Source organism: Pogoniulus pusillus, chromosome 22 (genome assembly GCF_015220805.1).
Source record: "Pogoniulus pusillus isolate bPogPus1 chromosome 22, bPogPus1.pri, whole genome shotgun sequence".
Lineage (NCBI taxonomy): Eukaryota > Metazoa > Chordata > Aves > Piciformes > Lybiidae > Pogoniulus > Pogoniulus pusillus.
In genome coordinates this window covers 21,146,340-21,163,334 of record NC_087285.1, presented here as the reverse complement: position 1 = coordinate 21,163,334, position 16,995 = coordinate 21,146,340, and the positions used below count along the sequence as shown (strand labels likewise).

Genomic DNA, 16,995 nt, shown 5'->3' with positions numbered 1-16,995 from the left:
TGTTAAAAACACAGAGGCCATTCTCTGCTCACCCTGTAATGCCACTGAGGTTCCTCCCTCGAGTCTTCCTGGGAGCCAGATGCTCATAGGACATAACAGGAGCTGTAGTGACACAGGTAGAGCTATGCTGGTTCACACCAGCTCAAAACCAGCCCCTGGGCACTCTTGCCAAGGTTGTGTGTAGTTGGAGATCACCTCAAATGCTTTACAGAGACAGGATGCATATGACAAAACCCTTTTCCAGTGACTATCAGGAAGCAGGATTGACCAGTGAGCATTAATGTACAGAACCCTGCAGAGGCCACTGCAGATAGAGTTATGGACTCCTAGCCATGGCTGTTGGGGCCATTTCTTTAATAAGTAGTGAAAGTGAGTCTTTGGTAGTCATCAGTGCACTTACATTTGGACATGAACATCATGATGATACCTGTGAGCCAGATTGAACCATGCCCTACAAGGATGAAGTAGATTTGGCTTTACTGCCAGACAAATCTTGGCTTTCAAATTCAAAGGCTTCCTGAAAGCTTTCTTTACTGAAAGGGTGGTCAGGCACTGGCACAGGCTGCCCAGGGAGGTGGTGGAGTCACCATCCCTGGAGATGGCACTTCAGGATATGCTTCAGTGGCCAAGCTGGTATTAGGTTGACTGTTGGACTCAGTGATCATAGAGCTCACTTCCAACTGAATTCTATGATTCAATGACTTCAAATCCTCTTGTCTTCTCTCTAAAGCTCTTGCATATACCTCTCATACACAGGAAGGCTCAGCAAGTCAGAAGTTGTGCTTGAAATGAGTATGAACAGCAAGCAGATGGCAGATACCTTCTAGGGATAATTAGAGTGTTGTGGGAAGACTTGTGTGATAAACACTGAAGGAGTGCAAATGGAAGGGAAATGCAGAATTAATGAAGTTGGGGTAATAAGCCAGTTGGGAAGAAAAGCTGAAACCCAGGAGTTAGAGCTGAAAGGAGCTCTGTAGGAGCATTACTCACACAGAGACAGGCTGAAGCGTTTGCCATCAGCCTGCATGTGCTGTGTCTCTGCGCTCACCAGTGACCAGGGTGGCTGAAAACACTTCATCATGTACAATCTCTGCTCCCTTTTAGGCACCAGCTATCACATGTATTTTCTTGCCAGTGTTGTAAAGATCTTCCTGCAAAGAAGTGACAAGTTTCTAGCACTCTCTGCCTGCCTGTCCCTACAGAAGCTTCTGTTACTGATTGTTCCTTATCTTTTATTCAGGGGCTTTCATCCCACGCTGCAACGAAGAAGGTTATTACAAAGCCACTCAGTGCCACGGCAGCACGGGGCAGTGCTGGTGTGTTGACAAGTATGGCAATGAGATAGCTGGCTCCAGAAAGCAAGGGACAGTTAGCTGTGGTGAGTAATGATGTGTTTTCCTCCAACAACAAGGGAATGAGCACTGTGGTAAGCCCTGCCCCTGCTGTACGCTGAAGCGCGATAGCGAGAGTGACAACGGGGAGGCATGACTGTCAGTGTCCAAAGTGCTTCCCAAGCCAGACTACAAATGGGGCCCTTGGTGGTCTTATGGACTGGGAGGATACAGCAAAAGTTAACAGCTAATAACCACTAGGGAGATATTTCTGCCATCTGCCTGGAAAATGTAATACTTGATGCTAAAGCTAAGGCTATGGGATTGGCAAGCATGGTTCTTAAATATCTTGTTCTGTACTGGGGGCTGCATGGAAAATGTCTTTCCAGACAAAGGAAGGCCTACATGTGTAAAAAGTTATAAATTAACAACCAAGCCAAATGAAATTGCTGGCAGGACAATGCTGTGTAGACATGTGAAGTCCCCAATTAGTGCTTTCACCTAGGTAAGCATGACTGCAGCCCTGTTCCAGTGCGGTGGTGGTGGGTGTGCATGCAGCCTTCTCCTTCAAATACAAAAGGGAAAGCAGAGATATTCATGTATTGGTCTGATTTAAGCTTCCCAGAGCCTCAAATACCTAACAGAACAATACATTAACAGGATGCTTTCCCTTCTCCCACTTTTGCAAAGAAAGGAACTAGATGCAGAGAGGAAAAAGGAGCAAAAGACCCAAAGAACAGTCTTGCTTTGATTGGGAGGTTAAAAGAAAGACTTCAGCAATAAATAAAAGGTGTTTAAGGTAAGAGGAGTTACAAAGAGGTATAGGGAAGGGAAACAAGATACAAAACCATATATACAACCAGAGTGGTGGCAATGGATGGAGGTAGGTTCTGGAAGTGGTGCTCCCACCAGGTGCTAGGGTGGCCATGTGGCAAAACAGCAGGAGCAAAGGTGGTGCTAGCAGGCAGAGAGGGCAAAGAGAGAAAGAGAAACAGGCAGTTCCTCTGTGTTTATAGGGGGCTAGATGGGAAGTGGGAGTGGGCTAACCACTGCCCCTGGGGCCAGGTTTGGACCACCCCCAGGCAGGAGTCAGGAGGACCTGGGGTCAGATTCAGACCAACCCCAGGAGAGTTAACCCTTTACAAGAGACCTAAAAGATCTGAAGTGTCCAGAATCACATCACAGATGCTCAGTTGCTGCCTTTTCTGTGCCAAATAAAATCAGTGTTTGTGGCATATCCTTAGCCTGGTTTACAGAGTTGTGATGGGATGAAATTACTTACATACAAAGAATGATTTTCTGGCCTGCTGCATGTGAACTGAGACTCTGCAGCTGAGTAGGAAGAGGGAGGATGTTCTTCATGCAGGTATTTTTTTGAGAGTAGACTGACAGATATTTATCCCAGTTCAGGATGGAATTTGCAGTGTAGAGGTTGTTTCATCAATAGCTGAACCAATTCATTAAAGGGTTGGACTTGATGATCTGTGAGGTCTCTTCCAACCCTGATGATACTCTGTGTGTGTGATTTGAACAGTAGCATTGCAGTGGCTTGAATGAGCAGGGTGGTGATGGAGAAGGGATTTGGTGTCATGGGAGGGAATGACCTTTCCTGCTCACCTCTTTCAGAAGAAGAGCAAGAAACCTCAGGGGATTTTGGCAGTGGTGGATCTGTTGTGTTGTTGGATGACTTGGAAGATGAACCTGAAACAGCAAAAAGAGATGAAGAAGGGAAACTGAAGATTCATGTAAGAGCAGCTAATGAGGATGATGAAGATGAAGATGATGAAAAGGATGATGAAATTGGTTATATATGGTAGTGCCCATAAGAATGAGGACTCACTTTTGCACAGTGTTGCAAGTCACATCATATCTCTGCAATTGTATCTGAGAGTACCTGGCACAACTACTCCCTCTCTACTGAGTTTAATTTTCTATGGTCTATTTCATTTGGAAGACAACTTTATTTTCCAGCAAGGACTGTTTGGAATACAGCTTCTGTTCTGTTGGTTTGGGGGATTTTTTTCTATCCACAGGGGCAATGAGTTTTGTTTCCAAAGCGTTTCATGTCTTAATCCTCACTTGCACCGCTTAGGAGATGCATCCTGTGAAAGAAGACTCACAGAAGGGGTTCAACAAACCCATACAAGGCTGAGAAGCCCTTCTCATGCTAGAGAATTTGTGGCATAAGTTGTTACCTGCACCATCTCAGAAACAGTTCTTTTATGAAGAAGGAGAAGTAGGTGCCTCATTTTCTAGTCCATATTTATTATGTTCCAGTCAAGAGTAAGTCTCTTCGGGTAGTGACTTCTGGCTGCCCAGCACCAGGGGTTTCAATCCAGAACAAAACCTACTGGTGGGATTTTCTCTTCCTTACACTCTCTAAGAATGAGTCCTACAGGCTTAGTCCAGCCTATACTGAAGGCAAAGCCCCCACCAGAGCAAGGATCAGCTCACTGACACTCTTTGATTGAGGAACATGGCCTTGATCTTGAGACATTCAGAACCTGCAGCTGTGTCGGACCAAGCCCCTACAGGCAGGGAACAGAGTCCCTCTGCCTTTCCAAGTGTTTAAGGAAAGAGTGGGTTATGAATCTGTAGCATCAAAACCATCTCCACAGCTGCTCCCCAGTTTCTGTCTGAACTCACTGACACTGCACTAACATAATGCAAACAGCCTCTGCCTCCTGCTCACACCCTATGGATCTGCCTGCTCTTGGTGTACTCTTAGCAATCCCTCGTTGCCAGGTCACAAAGCTGTCAAAGGCACTAGCCAGTGAAAGTAACAAGCTGCCATTTCTTTAATTTAGATACTTAATACTTGGCCTGTTTAGGGAAATAAACCCTAAAGCACCATCTTTAGGTGGTCATGATTCAGAAGCAAAGTCCCTTTCCTGGGTGTGATGAGCTGCAGGCTCAGAATAGCCACGCAGGAGACAGCACTGCAACACAGGCTGTGACCCCTCAGCACCTGCCCTCTGTTCACAGCTCTGCACTTGCATCCCAGCACATCGACATCCTCTCGTTTGCTGCCTCCTTTCCCATTGCTGTTCCTGATGCAGTCATGTGCTGTGTGACCTTCCAGCATGTTTGCTGTTCTCAGCAGCACTAAGGGACACCTTAACCCCCTCACCTTTTGCATTAGAATGCAGGTACAAGGATTTTAGCAGTGCCTGCGATACCCTGTGAGTTATTCTGTGGGATGAAACACAGAAAACTATTTAGATTGATGTTTATATTTCCTGTGAGCTAGCGTTGGGTATAGATAGAGACAGTATGGAGTCAGAGCATGTCTAATTTCACACTCCCCTGAAAGCAGGAACATACCACTCTGGTTGGCAGAAATCAGGTTTTTAGGGATGCTGGCCCAAGAGTTGTGGTCCTCAGCCCTCCCCAAAGTCAGCTGCAGGGCTCTGCTGCCCTTTCCCCCCACAATGAAGGGCCTCTGCTTTCAGAGCTGCTCAGAAGAGCAATAGAGACGACCTGTCCTTTCACACACCATGTGTTGCAGGGGCTCAGTTGTTTTCTCTTCCATGTCCTATTTATCTTGATGAATGACCCGAGAACACAGAGCAAGCCTGCTGCTGTTAGTGCAAAAGATGTGTAAAACATGAGCAGTTTGTTGTGTGATGTTTCACACACACACACACATACACACACCCATCCATCCTCCCCAAAATCTGCCATCAGTCATTTGTAAAAGACCTGAGATCCAACCTGCTTCTCATCCCTCTGGGTTCCCTATAGCTTTTGAGACTTTAAGTCAGCTGTTGTCCATGAGCTGCACAGCTCTCTCTCTGTCTCACACACACGCACACTTTTCCTCCTTGCCTTCCATGGAAAATGATGCTGACTTGCCAGGGGAACAGGTACAAGCAGCATTTCTCTTTAGTCTGAGTTCCTAAGAAGCAGTTGGGCACCCTCAGTAGCTTGTTTCTCAGATGCTGTGACTGAGTTCCTCCTGGTACTCCTCCATAATCTCTGAGTCTAGCTCTGCTGGCCTGTGCAGGACCTGCTAAGGCACAGAGTTGCCACTTCCTCTGACGTATTAACCTGAGCTCCACGATCAGTAGAGTTGTTATGCTTCTCCTCCTGACTGCACTCATTCGCCACACACAACTCATTTTTCCCTCTGACTTATCCTGGAGCTCTGCCTCACTTCAGAGGCCACACAGTAAATCCTTCCTCCTGCACAGCACCTCACCAGGGCAAAGGCTGTCTGACCAAGCCCTTGGGTCCGAGGTTGCAGCCCTCTGTGTCACATGCAAACATGGAAGGTGATGAATCAAAAGCTGTTAAATAAATGAGCCTTTAAAAGCAAATCCAGTTCTCAACACCCTTGATCCCTGCTGAGCTCTAATCTCTTACATGCCACTAGTCCAAGACAGAGGTTTTATATCTTTCTCTTATACTATAAAACAATCCCAGTCTCAGACTCACCAGCTCAGCCCTGCTGTGGGTCCCAGTCAAACAGCTCTGGGTCCAGCAAAGCCAGGCAAGAGGTCAGACACCTTGGCTGGTTTGACTGACCTCACATATTTGAAGCCCACTGGCCTGTGTTCAGGAGGCCACCACTCACCTCCAAGCAATCAGCCAGTCAGCTGCTTCAGCTGTTCCAATGTTCTTCTGAATCAGGACCAGCAACTGGGAAGGGGAAAAAAGAGAAAGCAAAAAGGTATTTTTTTACCATTAGCTGAGCTGTATCTGGCAACAAGAGAGCCTCAGGTGTTGAACCCCAGAGTGTCACAGCCTGGGCAGCAGCAGGGCAGGCAGCCTGGCGTGCAGGAATGGCAGCTCAGCTTAGTGAGTGCCTCAGGAGCAAGAGCCTAAACGGCACAAAGCAATTGAGCAAAGCCCATTTGTGATCCACTGGCATCCTCCAGTGGTGGGGGGCTCCACAGCCTACGTGTACATATGTGTATATGTGTCTGTATCTGTACATGTATACACAGCTGAGGGGGGGTGTGCACCTTGAGAAGCTGCATTAAGAAGCTAATGTCTTTAAAAGAAACCAGTGCTTGTCCCACAGCTCACTGCTCCTCCAGATCAAGCCCCTGCCATTCTTTATGCTTTGTAAGGGATTTGCTCCCAGCTTCACTGAGTTCCTTTTCCACAGCATGCCTTCCCATCTGCAGCAAGCCACTGACCTGCCAACCACTTTTCCCATGGTGACAAAATCAACTCAGAGCTGTCCCATTCTCTGAGAGCCACAACCCAATCTTTACCCTCCTTTTCCTTCCATAGTAGAGACTCTGAACTACTGTTAGGCATGGCTTTAGTGTTTCAAGGTGTCCTTTCAACTACCTTGGTTCAATCAAACTCTCCTTGAGTTCAGCTTTCAGCACAGCTGGGTGTTTTTGGGTCATTACTGGCCTTTGCTGTGAACACAAAGAATCCTCTTCCTTTTCTTTGCCTTTTTCCCCCCTTTTAAAGCTATCCTTTAGTAGCATTTTAAACCATGTGGTGTGTTTTATTTAATATTTATTCTACAGTTTATATTGAAGAAAGGAAAAAACCCAACAACAACTGTAAAGTTTCTATTTAAACCCACACTGTTTGGTAGTGAATGCTTCTCTCTGCCTCTCCAGCCTTGTCTGTTAGTGTACATTTCTGGCATGGGAATATTTTGATATTAGGAGTTTTGTAGCCTCTTCCCCCTCCAGCAGCAAATGACATAGATCTAAGGTCACCACTTGCTCAGATGGCTCAAGCTTAGCTTCCTGCGTTTGTTGGCCTTTCTTGCAGTCCCTTCTGTACACCATTCAAGTTCCTTTACTACATAGACTGCTTTGTACAGTTACTATACATCAAGAAGCCCTTTCTACAGTAGGTGGGTTTTGGTCTTTTTATACTTTTCTCAATGCTGTTGATGTCTGTTACTGTTGACTGTGTAGCTCTGTAAGGAGAGATCCAAATCCTCTGTGTTTCAGTTTGGTGTCCCTACTGTAGATGGATGTAGACTATCATAGTAAGTAGAACTGCATAGTAAACTGAATGCTTTTTCCATAAGGAGTTAAGTGGAATGTGAGCATTTTGCTATCTTTGGTTAACTGTAAATGCTTAACTGTAGTCTGAAATAGTTGCATTTTTGTCTGTCTCAATAAATTTTAATTTGTCTGCGACTCCTTCATGCCTCTCCTGAGTTTTATTCCACTTTGAGGGTCAAAACCACCTGGAGTGGTACCTGAAGTCAGCATTTAATCCTGCATGGCAATGGATGCTTGCACCTTACACCTCTGTTCAACACCAGCTCATAATGGCAGCTCTCTAGAAAGTGGTTATGGTTACAGCAGAAAATGGTTATGGTTATAGCAGAAAGGGGTTATGGTTACAGCAGAAAGTGGTTATGGTTACATCAGGAAGTGGTTAATGGTTACAGCAGAAAATGGTTATGTTTACAGCAGAAAGGGGTCATGGTTACAGCAGAAAGGGGTTATGGTTACAGCAGAAAGTGGTTATGGTTACAGCAGAAAGTGGTTAATGGTTACAGCAGAAAGTGGTTATGGTTACAGCAGAAAGTGGTTAATGGTTACAGCAGAAAATGGTTATGGTTACAGCAGAAAGGGGTCATGGTTACAGCAGAAAGTGGTTATGGTTACAGCAGAAAGTGGTTAATGGTTACAGCAGAAAGTGGTTACAGCAGAAAGTGGTTATGGTTACAGCAGAAAGTGGTTATGGTTACAGCAGAAAGTGGTTACAGCAGAAAGTGGTTATGGTTACAGCAGAAAGTGGTTATGGTTACAGCAGAAAGGGGTTATGGTTACAGCAGAAAGTGGTTATGGTTACAGCAGAAAGTGGTTAATGGTTACAGCAGAAAGGGGTTATGGTTACAGCAGAAAGTGGTTATGGTTACAGCAGAAAGGGGTTATGGTTACAGCAGAAAGTGGTTATGGTTACAGCAGAAAGTGGTTACAGCAGAAAGTGGTTATGGTTACAGCAGAAAGGGGTTATGGTTACAGCAGAAAGTGGTTATGGTTACAGCAGAAAGGGGTTATGGTTACAGCAGAAAGTGGTTATGGTTACAGCAGAAAGGGGTTAATGGTTACAGCAGAAAGGGGTTATGGTTACAGCAGAAAGTGGTTATGGTTACAGCAGAAAGTGGTTAATGGTTACAGCAGAAAGGGGTTATGGTTACAGCAGAAAGTGGTTATGGTTACAGCAGAAAGGGGTTATGGTTACAGCAGAAAGTGGTTACAGCAGAAAGTGGTTATGGTTACAGCAGAAAGTGGTTATGGTTACAGCAGAAAGGGGTTATGGTTACAGCAGAAAGTGGTTATGGTTACAGCAGAAAGGGGTTATGGTTACAGCAGAAAGTGGTTATGGTTACAGCAGAAAGGGGTTAATGGTTACAGCAGAAAGGGGTTATGGTTACAGCAGAAAGTGGTTATGGTTACAGCAGAAAGGGGTTATGGTTACAGCAGAAAGTGGTTATGGTTACAGCAGAAAGTGGTTACAGCAGAAAGTGGTTATGGTTACAGCAGAAAGTGGTTATGGTTACAGCAGAAAGTGGTTATGGTTACAGCAGAAAGGGGTTATGGTTACAGCAGAAAGTGGTTATGGTTACAGCAGAAAGGGGTTATGGTTACAGCAGAAAGGGGTTATGGTTACAGCAGAAAATGGTTATGGTTACAGCAGAAAGGGGTTAATGGTTACAGCAGAAAGGGGTTAATGGTTACAGCAGAAAGGGGTTATGGTTACAGCAGAAAGGGGTTATGGTTACAGCAGAAATGAAACCAAACTGAAAGCAACAACTGTACCAAAATGACAAGTTTTCAAAGGACACTGACAGTGATGTTGAAGGAGCTAGGAGGAGTGTGAGGGTTTCCAAATGTTGATGTTTTGCTGTCTCTTCTGAAGGGATCAAGGACAACCTCATGAACACTGCCACCTTCTGCAGTGGCCGTTGTGTAAAGGAAGGCAGAATTAAGTCAGTGGGAAGGCTTCCTCAATTGGAAATGCCTGCTTTTATGTGTCTCCATTATTAAAGCAAAGCTTGTATTTAATATTATTGGCCAGATTAAACAGCCAACACTATTCCAGTGCTACTTACAGAGGTTAAAATGTTATTGCAGCACTTTCTGTCTGCCTGTGCAACATTAAAGTACCAGCTGAAAGCACCAAACCCATCTCCAAACTTTTGTGCAATTCTCCTCTCCTCAGGTCATGCATTTGGAACTTGTCTGTCTGGTCACCATTGGCTGAGTTGTGTCACACAGAGTCAGAACCTGCCTTAAATTTCTATCAAATCAAAGAATGCACTGGGTTGGAAGGGACCTCCAGAAGTCATCTCATCCAACACCTTTGCAGTAAGCAACTCATGCCAAGTTCATGAAGTTACCCAGAGCCCCATCAACCCTGACCACACTCTTTAGCATCTTTGTACTGTGGGTTTTGAGAATTACTTCCAGTATGGACCAGTGCAATCCCAAGTACACAGCCAGGCTGGGTGGGGAATGGCTGAGAGCAACCCTGAAGAAAAGGCCCTGGGGGTCTGGGGTGATGAAAAGCTCAACAGGAGCTGGAGAGCTGCCTGAGGAACAGGCCCTGGGGGTCTGGGGTGATGGAAAGCTCCACATGAGCCTGCAGGGTGAGTGCAGCCCAGACACAACCCTGTGCTGGGCTGCAGCAAGAGCAGTGTGGGCAGCAGGGTAAGGGAGGGGATTCTGCCCCTTGGCTCTGCTCTCCTCAGACCCCACCTGGAGTGTGCAGTTCTGGAGCCCCCAGCACAAGCAGGACATGGAACGGTGGGTGCCAGTCCAGAGGAGGCCACCAAGATGCTGAGAGGGCTGCAGCAGCTCTGCTATTTCTCTTTTACTATCCCTTCTAGCTAAACCTGCAGGCATGATGCAAGCTTTATGGTGTTACAGGCATGTAGCTGTGCACACACCTCCCTTCTCTTCCCTGCATACGAATGCATACAGAATCACAGAATGGCTTAGGTGGGAAGGGACCTCAAAGATGATCCAGTTCCAACCCCCTGCCAAAGGCAGGGACACCTCCCACACGTTCCAGCACCTCAACATCTCTCTTGAATTGAGGGGCCCAGACCTGGGCACAGCACTCAAAGTGTGGCCTGAGCAGTGCTGAGCACAGGGGCAGAAGAACCTCCCTGGTCCTGCTGGCCACACTGTTGGTTTGTTCTGTGAAACCTCTGCTGTGAGATGTTCTTCTCACACACACCCCTGAAGTCTGTGATTTTCTCTCTTACAAAGTTTTGTGTTGCATCCCACCCCAGCTCTAAAGAGCAGCCTTACAGCCTTCACTGCTGATTAGTTTCATTTTGCTCCTTAAACGCTGATAGTCAGAGGGGGAGATATTCAAAAGAGAACCCATGTCACAACAGCTCTGCATCCTGTACAGCTTCTGAATAGATTAAAAAGAGGCAGTGAGCTATTAATAAGCCTTTGACTTTCTGAGCACTCCCATCTCTGAAACCAGACCATCTTTCTTCTCAGGGGGGTGGGGGAGGCAGAGTGAACAGCAGCCTTTGTACAGCTGTGGAAAAAGAGAGGACAGAAAAAAGCGGTGAAAGAGATTTAGGCAAGGCAAGGATCAGCCCCACTGAGCGTGGAAAGAGTTGTCCCTACCCACTGCTTTCAGGGCACAACCTACTTTTCTTCCCTGGGAAAATTCCCACTGCCTTGAGCAGTTCAGGATCAGCCCATCACAGCCCACAGATTGCAAAAGCAGGTCCCTGCTACCAGCTGGGCTGCTCCTGTCCTCTGGGTGCAGTATCTGGCAACTGCTTGAAATCAATCTCTGAAAACTAGGAATAAAAAGACACAAACCACAGAGTGGCACTGCAGGAGGAAGGGAAGAGCCTGGAGCACAGCCCTGTGAGGGGAGGCTGAGGGAGCTGGGGGTGTGCAGCCTGCAGCAGAGGAGGCTCAGGGCAGAGCTCATTGCTGTCTGCAGCTCCCTGAAGGGAGGCTGTAGCCAGGTGGGGTTGGGCTCTGCTGCCAGGCAGCCAGCAACAGAAGAAGGGGACACAGTCTCAAGTTGTGCCAGGGCAGGTCTAGGCTGGCTGTTAGGAGGAAGTTGTTGGCAGAGAGAGTGATTGGCATTGGAATGGGCTGCCCAGGGAGGTGGTGGAGTTGCTGTGCCTGGAGGTGTTGAAGCCAAGCCTGGCTGGGGCACTTAGTGCCATGGTCTGGTTGACTGGACAGGGCTGGGTGCTAGGTTGGGCTGGATGAGCTTGGAGGTCTCTTCCCACCTGGTTGATTCTATGGTTCTAAGGCCAAGAGCAAATCTGGATTTCCTCAGTGCTCTGTCAGCCAGCAGTGAGACAGAGGAATGGGGAGAGCTGTAACTGCATTCAGTGGCTATGCAGCCACCCTGCCAGCTGCAGCTGTGCAAGAGACTCCTCTGCTGACAACAGCTTTAGAAAGAAATAGGTTGTCTAGCAGCTACTGGTCTGGAATACCAGTCAGATCCCTGTGCATTCCCAGAGGGGTTGGTCAGAGCTTGCAGGGCAAAGGCAGGGTGGCTGGCAGGTGGTAACTGCCTTTCCTCCTCCAGAGTTCCTCAATAAAAATCATTGCTGGAGCATGGCTCCGCTTCCCTTCCCAGCCAACACATTTGCAATCTGGCCCTTAAACATGGGAGGAAATCGACCCTGGAGCATATTGTTAGAGGAAAGGTCCAGAAGAACATTGGTTTAGGCTCTGAAAACATATTACCTCTGAAATTATTTGCAGGCTTGGAGAGACTCACAGGCTATGACATTTTTTCTCTGTTGAATATCACAGACCCAGTTAATGCAAATGCATTCAGGTAAGAGTCTGCAGGAGCAGGAACACACAGCCCCAGCTTTCCTTCATCGCAGATGATGTACCAATAGATCACAACTGGCAAGGAGCTGACCTAAATCACTGCTAGCCTAAAGTAGAATTAAATAAAGCTGAGACTGTAATGAGATGAAGGCTCCCACAGACTAATGCAGGCTATTGAAATACTTTGGGTTACAAGGAGCCAGTACACAAGATCAATATTCCCACTGCTCCTGGTGCAAGCCTTGCAAGGATGCAGCACCTGCAGGGAGCTTTGGTGGTTGTTGTTGGCACTAACTTCCCTGTGTGGACAGCAGGAGCAGGGAGGTGACTGTGCCCCTCTATTCAGCACTGGTGAGTCCACATCTTGAGTGCTGGGTTCAGTTTTGTGGCCCTCACTACAAGACACTGAGGTACTGGAGTGTCTGCAGAGAAGGGGAGCAAAGGTGGTGAAGGGTCTAGAGCACAAGTCTTGTGGAGAGCAGCTGAGGGAATGGGGTTGTTCAGAAAGGAGGCTGAGGAGAGACCTTCTTACTCTCCTCAGCTCCTTGTAAGGAGGTTGGACTGAGATGGGTCTTGGTCTCTTCTCCCAAGTAGCAAATGATAAAACAGCCTCAGCTTGCACCAGAGGAGGATTAGGTTGGATGCTAAGGAAAAAAATTCCTTACAGAAAGAATGTTCAGCATTGGAACAGGCTGAGAGTGGAGTCACCATCCCTGGAGGTGCTCCAAACAGCTGTGGACATGGAACTGTGGGACAGCGCTTAATGGCTGGTGTTGGGTCAATGGCTTGACTTGATGATCTTGATCTACTCTGCCCTCTACTCTGCCCTTCTGAGACCTCATCTTGAGTACTGCCTTAAGGTTTGGGCTCCCCACTTGAAGAGGGACAGGGATCTGCTGGAGAGGGTCCAGTGGAGGGCTATAAGGATGATGAGGAGACTGAAGCAGTGCCTGGTGAGGAGAGGCTGAAGGACCTGGGGCTGTTTAGTCTGGAGAAGGGAAGACTGAGAGGGCATTTGATCAATGTTTGTAACTGAGGGCTGGGGGTCAGGAGGGGACAGGCTCTGCTCACTGCTCCCTGGGACAGGACAAGGAGCAATGGATGGAAGCTGCAGCACAGGAGGCTCCAGCTCAGCACAAGGGGGAACTTCTTGCCTGGAAGGATCCCAGAGCCCTGGCACAGGCTGCCCAGAGAGGTTGTGGAGTCTCCTTCTGTGGAGCCTTTCAAGGCCTGCCTGGATGTGTTCCTGTGTGCCCTGAGCTAGATTGTGTGGTCCTGCTGTGGCAGGGGGGTTGGACTGGATGCTCTCTGTGGGTCCCTCCCAACCCCTGACATCCTGTGAGCCTGTGACCTTAAGGGTCTCTTCCCACCGAAGCGATGCTGTGGTTCTGTCATGCTGCAGCTCAACCTCCACTCCTACTGCAACAGCTGCTGCTAGAGGGAGACAGGATGCAAATAAGCACATCTGCTGAACTCCTCCCCTGTCATGCAGCTCTGCACGGTGAGCACCACTCATTGCCCACAGAAGGCATTACCATAGATTTACTTTGGCAAGCCAGAGAGCACAATTTGGCTCAGCTGACTGTAGTGGTGCAGACAAACATCAGGCTGGTTGTTAAAGTGCCCAGAATAACTCCAAGATCCTCTGAGAGCAGGGCTGTTGTCCCATCTGGTCTCCAGCCCAGTTTCCAGACTCAGTTGAAGTTGTTCTCTCCTGATTGTTCTGCAGGGTTTGGAGCTTTTTCTTCTCACTCTTCCCCCCCACCTTTTGTCCCCAAGCCTGCGAGTTAATTAAGTTTGAACAAAGAGCAGTATCACTGTACAACAGGCTATCTGATTTCTCATCTGCTTTACATAATTGATTAATTAATAACCTTGCTAATTGAGTCTCATGAAATCCTCCATTGAAGTGGAGCAAGGCTGTGTCCCAAACTCCTGCTTGTAGGTTATGCCAAAATCAGGACGTTTTCGCTGCTCCATTTCCCTCCCCCCAGCCCCAGGGGCTCTGTGGTGCAAATCACAGCACAGCATGAACTCAGTGGGGCTCCAAGGCTGCAGAACTTAGTGGCTGAACCTTGTTTTCACCAAAATTTCAGAACCTCTACCCCTTTTCTTTCCTTCTCCACCCTCAGCAGCAGCCCCTTGTGCTTGTGAGCTGCTGAGCTTTGCACAGCGCTGCAGCCCCAGGGCCCACTTCACTCAGAGGCTTTTGGCCAAGAGTGAGTGCCAGCAGGGCTGTGCAATGAAGGGGCAAAGCTACCAGAAAGACTGCACCAAGAGCTCTGCTCAGAGGCAGTGTTCAGCACAATGTGACCTACAGCTTTTCCCTGGAGCAAGCACAGCTGAAGTAAGGCATAAGGTGATGGACTCCGTGCTGCTAAGTGGAAGAGGACTACCTCTGGAAATGACCACTGGCAATAGCTGGCATTTCAATGTCATCTCTTTTCTTCTTATTGCCCCTAGACGTGGAGCTTGATGTATTTCTACCATGTGACACCATCCCCAAGCCAGCAACAAGGTGGAGGAGTGCAACCTCTGCCTTGACCACTGCTCCGGAGGGTGCTTTCCAGAGGAGCTGCTGTCAGAGCAAGCAGCCAACACTTTCCTTCAAACTTGTCCACTACAGAAATGTTTCCTCTGTCCTAACCAAACTGCATCTAACTAGACACAAACCCAGGCTAACTCAGGGATTTAGCCCACCCACAGAAGGCAGGGGAGCAGAGACCTTCCTTAGAGATGGTCTAAGAGAAACAGGCAATGACCCTCAGCAGAGCTGCAGGCTGGGGACAGATTGGCTGAGAGCAGCCAGGCAGAGAGGGACCTGGGGGTGCTGGGAGAGAGGAGCTGAAGAGGAGGCAGCAGTGCCCAGGTGGGCAGCAGAGCCAATGGCATCCTGGGCTGGCTCAGGAGCAGTGTGGGCAGCAGGACAAGGGAGGTTCTTCTGCCCCTGTGCTCAGCACTGCTCAGGCCACACCTTGAGTGCTGTGTCCAGTTCTGGGCTCCTCAATTCAAGAGAGATGTTGAGGTGCTGGAAGGTGTCCAGAGAAGGGCAGCAAGGCTGGGGAGGGGCCTGGAGCACAGCCCTGTGAGGAGAGGCTGAGGGAGCTGGGGGTGTGCAGCCTGCAGCAGAGGAGGCTCAGGGCAGAGCTCATTGCTGCCTGCAGCTCCCTGAAGGGAGGCTGTAGCCAGGTGGGTTGGGCTCTGCTGCCAGGCAGCCAGCAACAGAACAAGGGGACACAGCCTCAAGTTGTGCCAGGGGAGGTCTAGGCTGGATGTTAGGAGGAAGTTGTTGTCAGAGAGAGTGATTGGCATTGGAATGGGCTGCCCAGGAGGTGGTGGAGTGGCTGTCCCTGGAGCGTGTTGAAGCCAAGCCTGGCTGGGGCACTTAGTGCCATGGTCTGGTTGACTGGATAGGGCTGGGTGCTAGGTTGGACTGGCTGAGCTTGGAGCTCTCTTCCAACCTGGTTGATTCTATGATACTCTGAAACAGCAAATGAAGGTCAGAGGGGCATCTCACCTTCATTCTCAGAAGCTGAGTCACCCAGAAGGCCAGGGTGTAAACCTGCCACCCCTCATCCATCCCAAGTCTCTTCCCACATCACTTGGTGCATGCTCAGTGCTGATCTCTTGCCGCTTTAGAACCCCTGCAGCAGTGGCTGAGCCTCATCTCACATTCAGGCTGCAGTCCCACTCATGCTGCTGGGTCTTGGCAGAGGCTGGGCTTGATGAGAATTTAATCCCAAGGATCTGGAAAGGATTCAAGACTTGGAAACAAACGAGATGGGTTAAAATCCTACACAATGGACAAAAATCTGTCTTGGTAGGTGCATCAGCAGAAGCTAAGGACAGTGAGTATCAAGGCATCTGTGAGGGAGGGGGAAAGTGGAACCAGCCATGAGTTAGCCACCAAAAGTCTCTCCAGCGTGGCTAAATGTATGGAGCAAAGCTGGAGGTGGAGAGATTCAGCCTGGAGGTGAGGAGGAAGTTGTTGAGCATGAGAGTGGTGAGAGGCTGGAATGGGTTGCCCAGGGAGGTGGTTGAGGCCCCATGGCTGGAGGTGTTTCAGGCCAGGCTGGCTGAGGCTGTGGGCAGCCTGATCTAGGGTAGGGTGTCCCTGGGCATGGCAGGGGGTTGGAACTGGCTGCTCCTTGTGGTCCCTTGGTCCCTTCCAACCCTGACTGGGTCTCTGATTCTATGAAATTAGGGAAGAAAAGTGTCACCCCTTTTTTGTGTTTTACCCTGCCTGCCATGGCGTGAGGAAGGCTGGCAGCATCATGCCAGGCTGGAGGCAGGACGTGGGCTGGTGTCTGGTGAAGGGTTTGGCTAATGAATGCAGAGGCTAAGCCATCCTGCTCCCCACCGCAGCCCTCATCACCTCATCTCTCCTTGTTCTCCTCTCTGAAGCTTTTGCAGCTTTGCTAACCCCAGTTTTCCCCTGAAGAGGCATCACATTTCAGGCCTGGGCTGCTCTGATTATTTACACTTTGTCAGGCTGCAATTTATCTGCATTGTTTGTGGCTCTTATGTACACATGTTCATTACTCTCCTGCCTCACTCATTCCTCCTGCAGCTCCCCCCCTGCTCTTCCAATTACTCCTCATGCTCACGCTTTATCAATTACATTGCCAAGATGCATTTAGAGAGCATAATTTGTTTCTAATGCATGATTTTCTGACAGCATGATTTGTTTTCATGTTTGCAGAGAGCTGTAAGAGGACAGTTACCCTCATCCCCTGTGCTCAGCTCTAGCACTTGTTACCCTCATCCCCTGTGCTCAGCTCTAGCACTTGTTACCCTCATGCCCTGTGCTCAGCTCTAGCACTTGTTACCCTCATCCCCTGTGCTCAGCTCTAGCACTTGTTACCCTCATCCCCTGTGCTCAGCTCTAGCACTTG

The 16,995-nt window shown here is 48.6% G+C and overlaps 1 protein-coding gene and 1 long non-coding RNA gene across 3 annotated transcripts in view; one reads left to right on the top strand and one right to left on the bottom strand.

The window, feature by feature from the left end:
- The window catches only part of SPOCK1 (SPARC (osteonectin), cwcv and kazal like domains proteoglycan 1), a 374,224-nt gene extending 366,774 nt beyond the window's left edge, over positions 1 to 7,450 (top strand). Inside the window, exons 10-11 of the mRNA XM_064162166.1 lie at positions 1,241 to 1,378; positions 2,958 to 7,450. Coding sequence (XP_064018236.1) covers positions 1,241 to 1,378; positions 2,958 to 3,148 — 329 coding nt within the window. The 3' untranslated portion in view covers positions 3,149 to 7,450. The remainder of the gene's footprint in view (positions 1 to 1,240; positions 1,379 to 2,957) is intronic.
- Positions 7,451 to 10,681: 3,231 nt separating this feature from the next.
- The window catches only part of LOC135185035 (uncharacterized), a 72,205-nt gene continuing 65,891 nt past the window's right edge, over positions 10,682 to 16,995 (bottom strand). Inside the window, exons 4-5 of one of the 2 annotated variants that reach the window (XR_010306336.1) lie at positions 15,618 to 15,864; positions 10,682 to 10,823 (exon numbers count right to left, since the gene is read on the bottom strand). This is a non-coding gene — a long non-coding RNA (uncharacterized LOC135185035). The remainder of the gene's footprint in view (positions 10,824 to 15,617; positions 15,865 to 16,995) is intronic. The other variant, XR_010306335.1, reaches the window with a different exon arrangement.